This window comes from Bos mutus, chromosome 24, assembly GCF_027580195.1.
Source record: "Bos mutus isolate GX-2022 chromosome 24, NWIPB_WYAK_1.1, whole genome shotgun sequence".
Classification (NCBI taxonomy): domain Eukaryota; kingdom Metazoa; phylum Chordata; class Mammalia; order Artiodactyla; family Bovidae; genus Bos; species Bos mutus.
This window is the reverse complement of record NC_091640.1, coordinates 23,089,241-23,106,644: the sequence shown is the minus strand read 5'-3', so window position 1 is coordinate 23,106,644 and position 17,404 is coordinate 23,089,241. Positions and strand designations below refer to the sequence as shown.

General features: G+C 37.4%; 1 protein-coding gene across 4 annotated transcripts in view; it reads right to left on the bottom strand.

Moving 5' to 3' along the window:
* Positions 1-17,404, bottom strand: part of NOL4 (nucleolar protein 4) — a 458,026-nt gene that overhangs the window by 313,462 nt on the left and 127,160 nt on the right. For all 4 annotated transcript variants that reach the window (XM_070361672.1, XM_070361671.1, XM_070361673.1 and 1 more), the window contains 2 exons: positions 3,119-3,230; positions 1,751-1,863 (listed from right to left, as the gene is read on the bottom strand). In XM_070361672.1, coding sequence (XP_070217773.1) covers positions 1,751-1,863; positions 3,119-3,230 — 225 coding nt within the window. The remainder of the gene's footprint in view (positions 1-1,750; positions 1,864-3,118; positions 3,231-17,404) is intronic.

Below are 17,404 nucleotides of genomic sequence, written 5' to 3'. Positions count from 1 at the left end.
ACTTATCTAACCACTTTTCTATCTTTCAATGATCACAATTTCCAAAATTTTTTAAGTAATATAATTCATCATTTATCTAAATATTTTTAAGACAATGTGTACCCAAGGTAGAATTTTTTAAATGTAAGGATAAGAGTTATTTTCCTAATCCAATTATCATTTAAAATAATCCATTTTTTATATGAAATACTCAGGATTTTGTAGAAGCCAGAAGGACTTAGCATATGTGGGCTCTGCTGGCTCAAAGTTGACCTTATTTTTTGGCCTATTAATAAACATCAATATCTAAATGAGTTTTCTACAAATAATTTGACAGCTCTAACCAGTTTACAGGTTTTAAAAAAATGATTTTCAATTGTGTGCTGAATCATGGGAATAATATTTTCATTCTTGGGGATGGATAAATAGTAATATTTTCTTAACTGCTTTTCCTGTATTTGAATGGCTTTATTATGAGTTAATCACTTACATATATCTATCTGATAATATGGAATCTGATGTTGCCACAGCACTAATACAGATGTTGTTATAGAATATACTTTTCATAAAGTCTTTTGAGACAAAATAATTTTATAAATACAGTTTTGAGATTAAACCTGCTGATATAAAGAGGAAAATAAAAAATTTGATTTGAGCTTTATGAACAAAGTTAACCAAATAATTGTAAAAGAATTTAATACCTCACCAAGTAATGTTATACTTAAAAATAAGTATTTAACCACATTTCCTCTTCCAGAGAAATTTCAAACAGGAGAGAATATATTCTCTCTGAGAAATATTTCTAGTATAGATACTTTGAGTGTGTATATTAACTGGGGCTTCCCTGGTGGCTCAGATGGTAAAGCATCTGCCTGCAATGTGGGAGACCCAGGTTTGATTCCTGGGTCGGGAAGATCCCCTGGAGAAGGAAATGGCAATCCACCCCAGCACTCTTGCCTGGAAAATCCCATGGATGGAGGAGCCTGATAGGCTACAGTCCATGGGATAGATACTTTGAGTGTGTATATTAACTAATGGCTACTAATTAAGAAGGATTTACTAAGCCACACTGTTAGAAGTATTTGGGGAATATACACAGGGTTTGTATACAACTTAGTTCCTGCTTTTGAGATACTTCAACCAAACTGGTAAGTGAATCAGTATCTTGGAGAAGAATATTTAACAAATATTCATTCTGTGTTTAATATATGCCAACAAGCTCATTGGTAGAATCTTACTATACAAATTAAATAAAATAATCTGAAACATCAAAATGTTTCTAGTTAAGATGATTCAGAGACATAGACAAATACATAGAATAATGGTTAATTGAAAAACAACTTTAAAATATACAAAAGGTTTGGATGATTTGAAATGGTCATACTTGAAATACCTATGAAATTGAACTTTCTGATTTCCAGGTAAAATAGCCTTAATACTGTAATTTCCCTGGATATACACTTATTTGGAATACTTTCTCCTGAACTTCTTAGCACTTCATCAAGGTTAGTTCGATGGTAGACTATGAAGGAAAATGAATCTTTGGGGAGAATGAACAAATGTTCCCATAACACTAAGGTGGATGTGGTCAGATAGGGAATCTATTGGCAACTAAAAATTTCTGCCTCTTTCTCCATCTGTGCAGTTCTACTGACACTCCTTTTATTAAAAAATAAATTAGTCTTCAAAATGGCGTCATGCTTAATATGAGGGTCATGCTTATCAAGCTTCATTCTGACTTGTGATATAAGGGTAGATATTTTCATTTTACCTCCTCTTGCTGTGAGTTTAGCAGCTGCAGTTTCATGTGCTTCATATAGGCCATGGTAATTGGCATGTTGTAGTCAATCATGCTGGTCACCAAAGTGGGAGGTTTTCCATTATCTGTAACAAAACATTTTTAATGGGTAATGAAAGTGATACAGTACTCTACTTGTAATTTTAGAATGATCTAGCTTGTTCAAATTGAAATAAGAGGCAAGATACCAAGTGTTTAGGAGATTGGTAGCATTAGAGATGGAGCATAAAAAAAAAATATATATATATATGATTGGCAAGGTTCAATAATGGTGTATGGGGACAAAATAGCACTATGGATAAACTGGTTATTTCTAACTACAAGGTGAGTTTTTTGGTATCCTGGATAACAATGAGTGAAGCTAATATAGTGGTTAAACAAAATCATCAGTATTTTTGTATTTTTCTCCTTTGCTGTACACAATTTTTTTTGGCCATGCCACACAGCATGTGGGATCTTAATGCTCTAACCAGGGATTGAACCCAAGGCTGGGCTTCTCTGGTGGCTCAGACAGTAAAGAATCTGCCTGCAATGCAGGAGACTCAGGTTTGATCCCTGGGTCAAGAGGATCTCCTGGAGAAGGGAATGGCTACCTACTTCAGTATTCTTGCCTAGAGAATTCCATGGACAGAGGAGCCTGGTGGGCTATACTAACACTTTCGCTTCTCACACCTGCAGTTGGAGCTTAAAGTCTTAACCACTGGACCATAAGGGAAGTCCCCACACTTACTTTCTAAGTGGACCACATGAGTGCAAAAGGAAGTCCCCACACTTAGTTTCTAAGTGGACCATATGAGGGCAAAAAGGAAGCCTTTTATTTCTATATTTTGCCATTTTACTCATCCTCCCACACATGGAATTGACTAGCTTCAATATAGCTTTGAGATTAACCTCTGAGAAACTCATATATTAGGAAAATAATCCAAATAATTTTTAATGAAAGCCAAAGCCAAATAGTAACTTCTCTATAAAAATTTTCAGAGAGAAAATTATTATTCATTACTTTTAGAAATAAGAAGATGATAAATTTAAAAGAACACAGATGGAACATCAATTTCCTTGCTGAAGATAGTTAAAACACTACAAAATACACACAATGAATGAGAATTAAAACATTATTATAGGACAAAAAGTATTTGCCACAGTCAAGACTGTCTTTCATTTGAAGAAGGGCATCATTGCATTGCTTTGTAAGTGGATTTACTGGCTCCTATTTGAATAAATGAGATGATTTGACTTGTTGAACTGTTTCATTCTACCACATTCTTCGAAAAATGTGGGCTATAAATTGCCATTATGAATAAAATTACTTGAAATCTCACTATTTGACGCTGCGGCTACCTTTATGATCTGTTCCATCTGGGTTTAAATGCATTCTTTTCTGGCACTCTGAGCAGCTCATTAGAAATCGTGTCACCGCTTCTCTTGGTAGGAAGGCATAGCTCTCTGAAATCTGAAATGATTCACAAAACAGGGGTGTTATTATACAAACGGACTGGGCATGATTCAACAGAAGTGATCACTGTATTTCCAAATAAGACGCATTATTCCATAATGGCAGGAAGCACAATGAAAGCATGCATTGCATACCATGCATCATTTCAAGAAATATCTATCCAACTTGATTGCGTGTCTCTTAATAATCACTAAGAACGCGATGTGGACAAAAAGGAGCCACATCTGGATGGAGATCTGTTTCTATTTCTGCATTTCTTTTAGGAAAAATAATCACAGGGTACAGATACTCAGGTGAATTTTCTTTATTAAAATTGGCCCCCATGGTTTTTGGCAATTAAACTCATTGCTAGCACCATTAACATGGTATCCAATTTTACATATGCTTTTAAAAATTTAGCCCCAAGGAGAAACAAACAACTTTAGATTTTGCAGTAATAAGCAGGTCTTCATGATTGCTTTTCAAAGTATTTTCAGAAAAAGAAAAAATAATCTGAACAGAACTCATGTTATCTATTTACTGCAGTGAATCATCCTTTCCACAGAAAATGACACACCTGGAATGCATTCTGGCCACCAATTTTTCATTTGTTATTTTACATCAGTTTTTCATAATCTATGTAACACTGAGAGTCACAGCCACTTTTCCAGCACCCTACCCAGAGCTTCTCTTTTCAGAACCATGATCTAGAATCAAATTAAAAATCAAAATTCTTATCAGTGATTCTTTAAACACTGACTTTTAAAAAACCAAGGTATTTCTCTCATCAAAGCAAAAATTCTGGGAGTGAAACTGATAGATTGCTAAACATCACTGAATAAAACCTGGCACTAACTCTGACGGGGATGCTAGGGAGTCTGATTAGGGCATTAGTTTTCCACCATACTAACACTGACACTGGTCCCTGAAATATGAGATAAGCAGGAAGAATAAATGAGTTGTAAATTAGATATAAGTGCCATAACACTATCTCAGGTGCATGTAGAGCTGTTATGAACACTGATGTATTTTAAGTTTGTAGAAAGGAAGGAAAATATGAAGCTTGTGTTCAACTGAGTACAAATCTGCACAGGCCCTTCCATGTTCATGGGGGAAACTTCTGCTTATCCAGGCTACAGAAGGAGCACGGCATCAAGGAAACCTCACATACTAAAATCCAAAATTATAAAGTGCATTTTACCCTGGATTTCACATGAAAATCAGTTTGCATCACTTAGCCTATCACTTTGACACTCAGGGAAAAGAAGCCATAAGAATATGAAAGAGAAGAAATTAGTCTACAACTGAAAATAAGTCATGGATGATCCATACACATTCAGCTCTACTAGGATTAGACAATGAAACTCTGATTTTTAATATAACTATCATTTGTAAATTAAGATGTTCAGATTTAAAAAAACTTCCTTGTAATATAGGAATTGTGAGGAAAAATAATTAGAGAAATTTCAAACTATTTCATCAAAATATATTGTTAGTTATAAAGTGAAGAAATATTCACACACTCTCTCTCTCCACACACACACACACAAATTTGACTTTTATTCATCTATTTTTACAAAGGGAACTAGCATTTTAGCCTGATTTAGTTAACTAATTAGAGATAATTTTTTTCTGACTTTAAAAATCTATTTTATAATAATTTGGAAGTTAAGTCTCTGCTGCATGCTCTGTCCAGACACTTCATATTTTAACAATATGGAGTTATAATCCACTGGAACTAATACATCTAATCAGTAAATTCATTAACAAGCAGGATTTGAGAAGAATAATGCTTTTCTTTTCTTACATAAAAGAGAAATCTTCAATTGGAAAAAATAGCCCACTGGTGGAGTAAAAGAGATCCTGTGTTTGCTTCCATGGTCCTGATGCTCTGCAATTTTCCCTTTTCTCAGTGTTAATAAAGCCCTTGTGTAGAAATCCCATCGAGAGAGTTTTATCATTGACCTGATTCAATTGTATTATTTGTCCTAGCACTACCTAGTTCCAATTGTTTTAATCATTAATCATATTTAATATTTCTTTTGTACTTTTACTCTTAAAAACAAGTATCTGTAATGACCACAAATAAGTTATGTAAGTGGATAAATATCTGTACATTTGTGAATGAAATAAAAATTCCTTCTGATATCTTAGAAAAGATATTTTAGTAAGTATTGTATCACATTGATCTCTGGTATTATTCTGGGCATATCACTGTATGTCATGTAAGTGGACAAAATCACCCCTTTGCGGGTGCTTTTTTTCGTGTTCAGAACCCATTTTATAGGGGGACCTGCTGAGACACCCTACTCTTCTCAGGCCTTTTCTACCCCACCTCATGCTCACCAGAGCCCAAGGACCCTGGAGTCTTCTGAGGCACAGGGAGGAGAAGAGACCCTCAGAATAGGCTCTTCAAGTCTCACACTCATTTCTGAAGGGATATTTCTCCTGCCATGATGGTGAAGAGGGAAAATTCTTCCTTCTCCTTTTTCCAGAATCTTTCCTCTCCAGTCTCTGAAATTAAGGGTCCTAGGCAGCCTCCACTGCCACGGTTCTCAGAACATTTTTAAACAGTGAGGAGATGTCCTTTAAAAGTTCTAAAATTATGGTACATTTGAATAATTACATTTTCATTTTAATAATTACAAATACAGCCCATAATGAAATACTGCGCTTGGTCCTGTCAATATCCTTTCATAACCCCGTTCAGAGATTACACGGACAGTCTACATGAAGACTCTTGAACTTGAGGCCTGAGCTAAATGCTCCTATGGCCCTTGCCCCGGTGAAAGGATCTGCTTCTGTGAATGTTTAAATGTAAAATCAACTTTAAACAGATGTTCATAAACAGAGATAAAACTCAGGGATGTGTTCTTCCAAGCTGTCTATTCATCAAAGTCCTAAATATGTAAAAACAGGTGCAAATCAAATCTAGAATGGACAGAAATTGAAAAATATTTTGATTCATATACGTGAAATACCATTCTACTAACTATAATTAATGATATGAAACACTATGTCATTCATAAATGTCTATTTCCTTGACCCATTTTCCCAATCTAATCAATTCTCTTTTTCTAGGACAGAAATCAGACTTTGAATATGTGGCACAGAGCATTTCTAGAACACTAGTGAGGATGATATTAATTTGAAAATTCATTCTTAGAAATATCTTTATAACTGGGAAAGACAGAGTATATTTCCTTAGAATTGGTTTATCAACACAGAAATGCTGCATCTTGTTAGTAATAAGAAGCAAAACATCACTAGAATGGATATTAGCCTCGTTCCTTCTGAATGAAACCCTAAAACAATAAAAACAGCAACAACAAAACAACTGCCATGTGACAAGTCATATATATTGCCAGTAACAACAATAAACATCCAAAGGAAGGACTAGAACGTAGTCATATTCAATCTTACAAACTAATGAACTCACACTCCTCATTATGTGAATAACTATGAGGCATCTCTTTCTTAGAAATGTTATTTTCTATAAATCCAGACTTGGTTTCTTAGATGTGTATATTGCTTTTCACTGAGTTTTGTATCCATTATTTAGGTAGTGGATACCTAAAATACAGGAATTCCTTGATAAGAGGATCCATTGGTACAAGAGGTTAAATAAACTGCCACTGTTACACAAGAGAGGGCAAAGCAAAGAGCTGGAACTTGAAACTGGATGTCTTGGTCCTGGTCTATTTCCATACACTCAAGGGACCATGGTGGGCTCATCCAACAGACAGGTTAGACAAATGCATAGGGTCCAAGGAAAGCAGGAACCTCAAAATAGATTTTCAAAAATTTGATATTGTAAAAAAAAGAAAAAGCCCAACCTACCCCAAACCCCAAAGTGTTACCAGAGTTGGGACTTGGGAACTTTTGTTTTCTTCCTGCTATCACTGCTATATTTTTTTATTATAAGTATTATTATAGCTACAAAGCTCTATAGATATACATACTAAGTTTTTAAAATTAATTCTATTATTTTTTTTCAAATTATTTTCCCATTTAGGTTATTACAGAATATCGAGCAGAACTCCCTGTGCATACAGTAAGTCCTTGTCAGTTATCTATTTTAAATATATTTAAAATATATCTGTTTTAAATATTCCTTCAACCTGAGTTGTGGCTAAAGATTTGTAAGATTCATTGATGCTTTTTAAGAAAGGCAGGCTGCCACATGTGGCGCCTCATTTGGTGTGTCTGGAGTCTTGGAAGCTTGACTATCCTACATTCTCCTACATATGGACCTTGGGAGCGTGTGGGGAGGTTCTGGCAGGGGAGCACAGCTACTCATATGCCCTTGGCCAAGGGATGATCGTCCCTTGGGTCGATCACGCTTTTCACGGCAGAGCATGCATGTGGGGCAGGTCACGCTCTTCAGTTGAGCATGCAGTTTTGGGAGGAGGCACCTGGAGTGGTGAGGAAGGAAAAATACACCCGCCTCGTCAGCCAGATCAGTCGAATCATCCCTGGCGATCAATGGGGTGACTGGTGTCATAGACAGAGAGCCCTCACACGCTGTTTTTCCTATTTTTTTTTAACATCAAATTAGCTATGGTTGAATGCTGGGAATGTTATGGCACCTTTTTCATTGCTTATCACTTCTAAAGAGTTTAATTCATCTGTGTATTAGACAACATTGATAGTGTCTTCAATGAACACATTATATTCTAAATCCGTTAGGACCAGAACTCATCAGGAATGCTGAAAATAATAAATTGTATTAGCATTCTAAGAAGTATAAATCACCTCTCCAATTTAAAAATATGGTAATACTTCTACATAAAAATAACTAAACTGTAGCATCTATGAATGGACAGCATTTAGAACCAAGATGATATTAGTAATCTAATGATAAACCTATCCACCTGAAGAGTATCTAATTATTAAGCCTTGTAAGGGGCACTGCTATTGATCTTACACACTTGTGGGTTAAAATATAAAATGTAAAAAAACTATCAGGAACTTATTTCTGAAATGTTTACTGACAAATACTGTAGTTGAAAGGAGGATGAGCATTTTTACCTTGCCAATGCCCCTGCCTTTGTGAAGGAAGAAGAAACAGTTTTTTAATCCAAAAAGTATCAAACCAATGGCAGTTCCCAAGTGCCACTCACCTTCCCCTCAAAAACTTATTAAGGTAAAACTGTAACTTATTCAAAAGAACTGAAATTTTAAGTCAATCACAGTTAAATGAGTGTCCAAATCTCATAAATTTGATCATATACGTAATTCCTAAAGTCTTCTTACATTTACTTTGGAATAGCACAGTTTTATATTCAGAAATAAGTCTCCTTTCTTTCTGGGATCTGACTATGTGGGTAATACAAAATTAGAAAAATTTTGAAATTAATTACTCAAAATAATTTAATAAGAAACTGTTATATTTAAAATGGTAACCGATAAGGACCTCTGTACAGTGCAGGGAACTTTGCTCAATGTTACGTGGCAGCCTGGACGGCAGGTGAGCTTGTGGGAAAACGGACACTTGTATATGTATGACTGAGTCACTCTGCTGTGCACTTGAAACGGTCACAGCATTGCTATACTTCAACACGAAATAAAAAGTTAAAAAAAGTAAAATAGGAGCTTAGTAAAAGTCAAAACATTTTAAAAGAAAACCAATAAGTGAATAAAAACTGTTGTTTTGCTATACTTTTCCAGATTGCGGGAGTCACAGTTACACGATCCAAGGTTATCTCATTAACTCGAGCCATAAGGTTTTGCAAATTAACAGCAAAATTGATAACAGACAAAAATTATTTTAACGGGACTGTTTGTCCTGTCCTTCCTGCCCAGTCCTAAGAATTCTAATTTTAACTGTGTTGAATTTCCAAGCATTTTCAATAGAAAGGTCCCCAAAACTGACTCAGCTTGTCCCTAAACCTGCAATTCTTTGGCTCCTGAAATGGTAGAGAATTGACAGTTCTCTAAATTAGGGTTCTTGTTAACTCTGTGACAACTTTTAACTTTTTTTGGCTATTTTGCAGAAAAGGAAATGCTTTCCTAAAATTATATTATGTGTGTGTTTCCCATTAATTGGGTACTTAATAATAATTATACTAAGCAAGAATTCTATATGGATTTTATCGTTTAATGCTCACAACAGTCCCAGGGATAGATGCCTATCATCACCATTATCATCTCTGTTTAACAGATGAGGAAACTAAGCTTCAGAGAGGTTGTACAATTTATCAAACAAGAAGAGACAAGCTCTGGTTTCAGAGCCTACCTTTTATTCAGTTTTGATCACCACATTTTACAGCCTCTCCTGGTCATCAGTATTAAAAATGAAAGAGAGAGACTGTCTCATCCGTAAGAGTTGGAATATTAACCTCACAGCATAGGTTAATTATACTAAAATGTTTATAATGTTCCCTGGAGTGAGGTTCTTTAAAGTATAAAATGCTCCGACTGGTTTGCGGTGACCCTTTTGAATATAAGGGCCAGTCAAGGGCTCTGTACCTTGTCTCAGGTTACAGAGTTCCACAAGAAACACATCAGACTGCAGTAACAATACAGAGCTCCACCTGGAGGAAATTAACTGGCCATCTGTTCTGTTCCAACAGAACTGAGGCTAAAGTAATGGCTTTGTCATAATGCTGTAATATTTTAACAGCCAGCAACTAAATGCAGAGGAGGTCCATTTTTAATAGAATGCACAAGAAGGAGTTCTTCTTCCCTGTGGCTCAAATGGTAAAGAATCTGCCTGCGATGCAAGAGACAGGGTTTGATCCCTGGGTCGGGAAGACCCTCTTGAGAAGGGAATGGTAATCCACTCCAGTATTCTTTCCTGGAGAATTTCATGGACAGAGAAGCCTGGCAGGCTACAGCTCATGGGGTCACAAAGAGTCTGACACGACTGAGCAACACACACACACACAAGAAGGAGTGTAAATAACCTATTTCTAAAGGAATAAGACTATAATTGTTCCAAGACATTCACCAGCAGAGAAGCTATTGTTGGTCTAAGATTTGAACCTAACACATGCACTAAAATAGAGACATTGCTTGACATGGGTAAATCATGAGCATTAGCAAACAAAAAATGCTAAAATCATAAGAGTTATCAACCAGAATCACACCATTTTGTCCTAAGTTCACTAAGGTCTTAGCAAAAATAATCAGAATTAGTGCTGCTGCTGCTGCTACTAAATGTTAATAATTTGGAAAAACAGTAGGCAAGTACTGAATTTCATTGTTAAGTAACATTACTCCACAGCTTGATGCCTTTGTAAACAGTGTGCTCCATTTCAGACACTGAATTTTAGAGCAAAATAAAGTTGGTTTAATCGCACTACTTTTGAAATTACCTTCACCACATTAGCTTTATAAAGTGAATTTTTAAAAAAGAAATAACACCTTTATTTCACTGGAATAGTAACATTAGAATTTTTTTTTTTTTTTTTGCAAAGTATCATACAGTAAACCCATGGAAGAACTCGCCTTTGGGGCCCAATATTTAACATTCTCTGCTGTGAAACTCTTGAGATCACGTATAAAGAAACAGTCTCATAATGACATTTATCATAACCCTATTGTGGTATTTAATGTTTAATATTGTGGTATTTGGGGCTTCCCTGATAGCTCGGTTGGTAAAGAATCCACCTGCAATGTTGGGAAGATCTCCTGGAGAAGGGATAGGCTGCCCACTCCAGTGTTCTTAGACTTCCCTTGTGGCTCAGCTGGTAAAGAGTCCTCCTGTAATGCAGGAGACCTGGGTTCGATCCCTGGGATGGGAAGATCCCCTGGAGAAGGGAAAGGGTACCCACTCCAGTATTCTGGCCTGGAGAATTCCATTGACTGCATAGTCACAGAGTCGGACATGACTGAGTGACTTTCATTCACTTCATTCATTATGATGTTTTATCACATACCACTTGCAATGTACATAACTGCATAATGAAGATGCAGAAAATTTATTTTTTAAAACTAATAAAATTAAAATGTAATTGAATAGAGTCTATAAATCCAAATACTCATATGGATCAGGACCTCATGTGTCCTGATTCAAAAAGACACCACAGTCCAGAGAGATCCCTATCTGAGTAAGGAAAATCTTATTTATGGGCATTATCTCCAGTTCAATAAGGGCCACTCTATCTGGTTTACACACTGTATATTTTTGAATACATCTAAAGAGAGGGAATTAGGAAAAAAACATACATGTATATATACACACATATGGCATATACATATAAAGCTTACCAACACTATAGCTTTTGGCCCAGATACTTTTACAGATGTGGTATGAAAGTATAAAGTCTAACCAATGGCTTTCTTACATTTATTTGAGTTTTCTTTTACTCAGTTCATGCAAGAGAAAAGATAAGCAGTGAACATCATTATACTTCTACAGAGGAACTTCTGAATCAGGGGAGTGGCACATGGAAACAGTCTTACATAGGTGAAGACATTTTTCACCTAAACCTTGAACAAATATCTATTAAAGGCATAGGCACTAAAATTATCCCTGAATACTGCTAGGTATGGTTCTATACCACTAATACTCTTGGCCATATTAAATAATTGAAACCAACTGTTGGTAACTGTTTCACAATCCAGACATGATGGAACTTCCAGATGTACAAGCTAGATTTATAAAAGGCAGAGGAACCAGAGATCAAATTGCCAACATTCCCTTGGATCATAGAAAAAGCAAGGGAATTCCAGAAAAACATCGACTTCTGCTTCATTGACTATGCTAAAACTTTTGACTCTATGGATCACAACCAACTGGAAAATTCTTCAAGCATTGGGAATACCAGACCACCTTACCTGTCTCCTGAGAAACCTGTATGCAGGTCAAGAACTGGACATGGAACAATGGACTGGCTCAAAGTTGGGAAAGTAGTACATCAAGGCTGTATACTGTCACCCTGCTTATTTAACTTTTTGCAGAGTTCAACATGTGAAATGCCAGACTGCATGAAGTTCAAGCTGGAATCAAGATTGCTGGGAGAAATATTAATAACATAAGATATGCAGATGACACATTCCTAATGGAAGAAAGTGAAGAGGAACTAAAGAGCCTCTTGATGAAGGTGAAACAAGAGAATGAAAAAGTTGGCTTTAAACTCAACATGCAAAAACTGAAGATCATGGCATCTGGTCCCATCACTTCATGGCAAATAGATGGAGCAAAAATGCAAACAGTAGCAGACTTTATTTTCCTGGGCTCCAAAATCGCTGTGGACAGTGAGTGCCTCCATGAACTCAAACAATGTTTGGTCCTTTGAAGAAAAGCTATGCCAAACCTAGGTAGTGTAGTAAAAGGCAGAGACATCACTTTGTTAACAAAGGTCCCTATAGTTAAAGCTATGGTTTTTCTAGTAGTCATGTATGGATGTGAGAGTTTGACCATCAAGAAGGCTGAGCATCAAAGAATTGATGTTTTCGAACTGCAATATGGAGAAGACTCTTGAGAGTCCCTTGGACAGCAAGGAGATCAAACCAGTCAATCCTAAAGGAAATCAATCCTGAATATTCATTGGAAGGACTGATGCTGAAGCTGAAGCTCCAATACTTTGGCCACTTGATATGAAGAGTCAACTCACTGGAAAAGACCCTGATGTTGGGAAGATTGAGGGCAGGAGGAGAAGGGGGCAACAGAGGATGAGATGGTTGACAACATCATTGACTCAGTGGACATGAGCTTGAGCAAACTCTGGGAGATAGTGAAGGAAAGGGAAGCCTGGTGTACTGCAGTCCATAGGGTCTCAAAGAGTCAGAAAGGACTGAGCTACTGAACAACAAATAGGAAATCATTATAATCACTTGTTGTTAATTTTTTGGCTAATTTTAATGTGATTCCAAAAAATGCTTTGATCAGGATTCATCATAAATGCTCTCAGGTAAAAAGTGTATTCATAGCAACATAATCAGTTAAACAAAAAGGCAGACATTTAGGTTGTCTGATCAAATTTGCATTTACTCTGACCCTCGGCAATTTTTGCTTCCAAATCCTAACTGCCATTTCAGCAAGACTTCCCATTACACTGTATCTATTTGACCTCTATACATCTGTTAACCAACTGAACACCTGGGCCTTAACATCTTCAATATCAAAACTAGGATGCTGCCAGGTTTGCACTTTAGCCCCCTCGAACTTTCTACTGCCCCCTGGTGGTGGGTGCTCAACTTTTTGGTTGGGTTCTTATCAATCCCATAGTACTGATTTTGCTACACTCTGGTACTGTTGCTGGGGCTTCCCTGACAGCTCAGTTGGTAAAGAATCTGCCTGCAATGCAGGAGACCCCAGTTTGATTCCTGAATTGGGAAGAGCTGCTGGAGAAGGGATAGGCTACCCACTCCAGTATTCATCAATTACTCCAATATGCCTTTTTCAGTTTATATCAGTGCCTACTATTCCCTTTGTTCTTCTCTGATCATTTTCTATATTCAGTCATCACACCCATTTATCAGGTCCTCTTGTCTTTTTCATTTAGTTAAGGGGTGCCCCAGTCAGGAATATCTTGAGTTGATTTTTAAATATGATTAAGATTCCAAGGGGCTTCCCAGGTGGTGCTATTGGTAAAGAACCCTCCTGCCAAAACAGGAGACACAAGAGATGCAGGTTCAATCCCTGGGTTGGGAAGAGCCCCTGGAGGAGGACACAGCAACCCACTCCAGTATCTTGGCCTGGAGAATCCCGTGGACAGAGGAGCCTGGGGGGCTACAGCCCATAGGGCTGCACAAAGTCAGACATGACTGAAGCAACTTAGCACACAAAGGTTCCTAGATAAAATACAACACTCACAATTAAATGTGAATTCCAGATAAACATGTGATATTGGGAATAACATATTAAAATTATTGCTAATCTGAAATTCAAATACAACTGAGCATTCTGTATCTTTATTTGTTAAATCTGGAAACCTTGTAGGGTACATTTAACTGAGATGAATGAAAATATGGGTTAGAGCCCAAAGATAATTTTAAATGTGGAACAAACTGTTGTGCCAGGAAGATCTAAGAATATATCAAGAGCAGAAGCGAGAAGCAGGGTAGGTGGAAGTGATTACTGGGCATCTGCAGGCAATCTGAAATCACAGTGCTCACTGAAAGCAATGTTTTCCAACTTTTTAGACCAACAGCACAGGCAGAAATGTATTTTACATCCTAAGCTAGCACATATACACATTTCTACAGTAAAACATATCATTTATGTTCTCTATTTCTTTTTTTTAAAAGTTATCACAACTCACTACATTCACCTGAAAATCCACGAATGGGTCATGACACATAATGTGAAAAATACTAGTCTAAAGCACAGGAATACAGTCTGTCGGTGCAAAGACATTTGCTGTGGTGTTGAGAGAAGATGGTGGTTATGTGGTCGAGTTTAAAAGGAAGGCTGCAAATTCAAAGGAGGTCTAAAGCGGGCAAGACTATTCTTAGACAGTTCAGGTCAAACTTTAGACAGCTAAAAGCAAGTTGGAACTCTGAGGCAAATGTTTCAGATGAAGGGCGAGGGGAATAAAAATGGAATCAAGTGCAGTCTAGCCTCCAGGGCTAGGGAAAGGGTACAAGGGCAAAGAAAGAGGCAAAGGCAGTGAACTTGGGCAGAGGCACAGAAATATGCTATATGATGAAAAGAAACCAGAGGAGGAAAAGAGAGAGGTAACACCCTTCCAGGGCCACATCGCATGAGCTGAGCATGACATCACCGTACATTAGCAAATCAGGATGCAGGCAAACAAGAAATAGAAATTATCTAAGTCAATTATAGCTAATTCATTTTTATAAGAAATAGTTTTTGCTTCACTGATGACACTTAAAATTTAGCTATACTGCTTTGCAGAAAAGAACTTTATTTTCTATTTTCATCTTTATGATAATGATGAACAGCTTTAACTTGGAGTTGTATTTTGCAATAATTAAAATAGCCATGAACTGCGCAAATGTGACTACAGCAAAAAGAGAGTCCAATAAACTGGAATTATATTTCCAAAGTTGTGGGTAATGTTTTTGTGTTTCTTCTTCTGTTAGAATATCTGGCTATTAAGGAACAGATTGTCATAACAGAGAATCTTTATATTAGATGAAAAAAAAAGTGAGCAGATGGACACTAAAAAAGTTTTTCTCCATACATGGCTCCTAAAAGTAAAATAAAGAGAATCCCTAACTGTTGCATGTAAATAAAATGACTCCACACAGCAAATGTTTATTCAGTGACTTGCAGCATGAATAGCTTCATTAAATATAGAATTGCACACATGGAAGTGTGGGGAAATTGACTTCCTCTATCTTCTGTGATATATTAGTGTTTTTGCTGGGGCTTAGGGAAGAACAAGTTGAATTCCACTTTTTTTTGGTCCAAAATTCAGTGGCATGGTCAAGTTCTCATGGGTTCCTGTTTCAGCTTCCTTGGTTTAAGTTTACCCTTACTAAGCCCCACAGAGGGACGGTAGTACTTCTTTTAAAACACGTAGTCAAGAATATTGCTGCCACAGTCACCCAAAACAGTCAAGATTTAGCCATCTTAGGAGAAACAAGAAAAATGGAGACGCTTAGGCTTCACTTTACTAAGGAGAGCCGTGAGTCACACAACCCTCATGTTGTTGCTCAGTCGCTCAGTCGTGTCCAACTCTTTGAGACCCCATGGACCGCAGCATGCCGGCCTCCCTGTCCTTCACCATCTCCCTGACTTTGCTCAGACTCAAGTCCATTGAGTCAGTGATGCCACCCCTCCATCTCATCCTCTGTCACACCCTTCTCTTCCCGCCCTCAGTCTTTCCCAGCATCAGGGTCTTTTCCAATGAGTCAGTTCTTTGCATCAGGTGGCCAAAGGATTGGAGCTTCAGCTTCAGCATCAGTCCTTCCAATGAATATTCAGGACTGATTTCCTTTAGGACTGACGGGTTTGATTTCCTTGCAGTCCAATGCACTGTCAAGAGTCTCCAATACCACAGTTCAAAAGCATCAATTCTTCGGTGCTCAGCGTTCTTGATGGTCCAACTCTCACATCCACACATGACAACTGGGAAAACCATAGCTTTGACTTTAGGGACCTTTGTCAGCAAAGTGTATCTCTGCTTCATATGCAATGTGCAGAGTCTGTGAGGAGTTCAGAGGATTTAGGGCACCAACCACTCGTCTCCTTGTGTGGTCCTGCAATAAAACTTTCTCTGCTCCAGCATTTTGGTTTCTTTGGCCTCACTGTGTGTCAGGCACACCAGGGTGACTTTTGAAAACAAGGAATAACTAGAACTGTGTTGCTGGAACTTAGCACTCAGGGGTTAAGGATAAATCTTGGAGTACCTGGGGCAATGCCATCTATCTGGTCCCGAAGTCTGTAGTGCCCTACTGAGAAATGCTGCTTTAGACTGTACAAATAACTGTGCAAATCAATGGATACATTTCATATACCAAATCACAGTGCCCAGGAATGCCTAAAAATATTTGAACACCAAATACTAAAAAAAAAATTTGTTCTGAATTCCAATTCTTGGAATCCATTTTTTCACTATTCACCTCCTTTCTGATTGCTAGGGCCAAGGAGCAGAGCCATGCTCAACCACGGCTGTGTTATGGCAGAGGACATTCCCAGAAAATGAGGGGGAGGGGAGGGGGAGGAGAAGAGCAGATGAACAGAGGAAAAAAAAAAAAAAAAAAAACAGGAAAAGGATGACACTTGTTACTTACAAAATGAGTAAAACTGCTGCAGATGAAGTTAGTGAATAGTACTTTCAATTCTGGAAAAGTCATGAATGAAAACACGGGGGGATGTTTTCCACGGGCCACTGAGGACATAGATGATACAAACAAAGAGGCTGCTCGACATCTAGTTAGTAGACAAAAAGGCGTTTAGGCATCTGTCACCTCACAAACAATTTTGAATTTTTAGAGAATATCATGTCTCTAAATATAAAAATGTGTACATAAAATATCATGTTGGGACCAATGATTACATTTACACCTTTACATACATAAATACTTATGAGCCTCAAAACAACCCTACAATTAACACATGCAAAAACTGCATGCATAAAACTTGCCTGCTGCTGCTGCTGCTAAGTCACTTCAGTCGTGTCCGACTCTGTGCGACCCCAGAGATGGCAGCCCACCAGGCTTCCCTGTCCCTGGGATTCTCCAGGCAAGAACACTGGAGTGGGTTGCCATTTCCTTCTCCAATGCATGAAAGTGAAAAGTGAAAGTGAAGTCGCTCAGTCGTGTCCGACTCT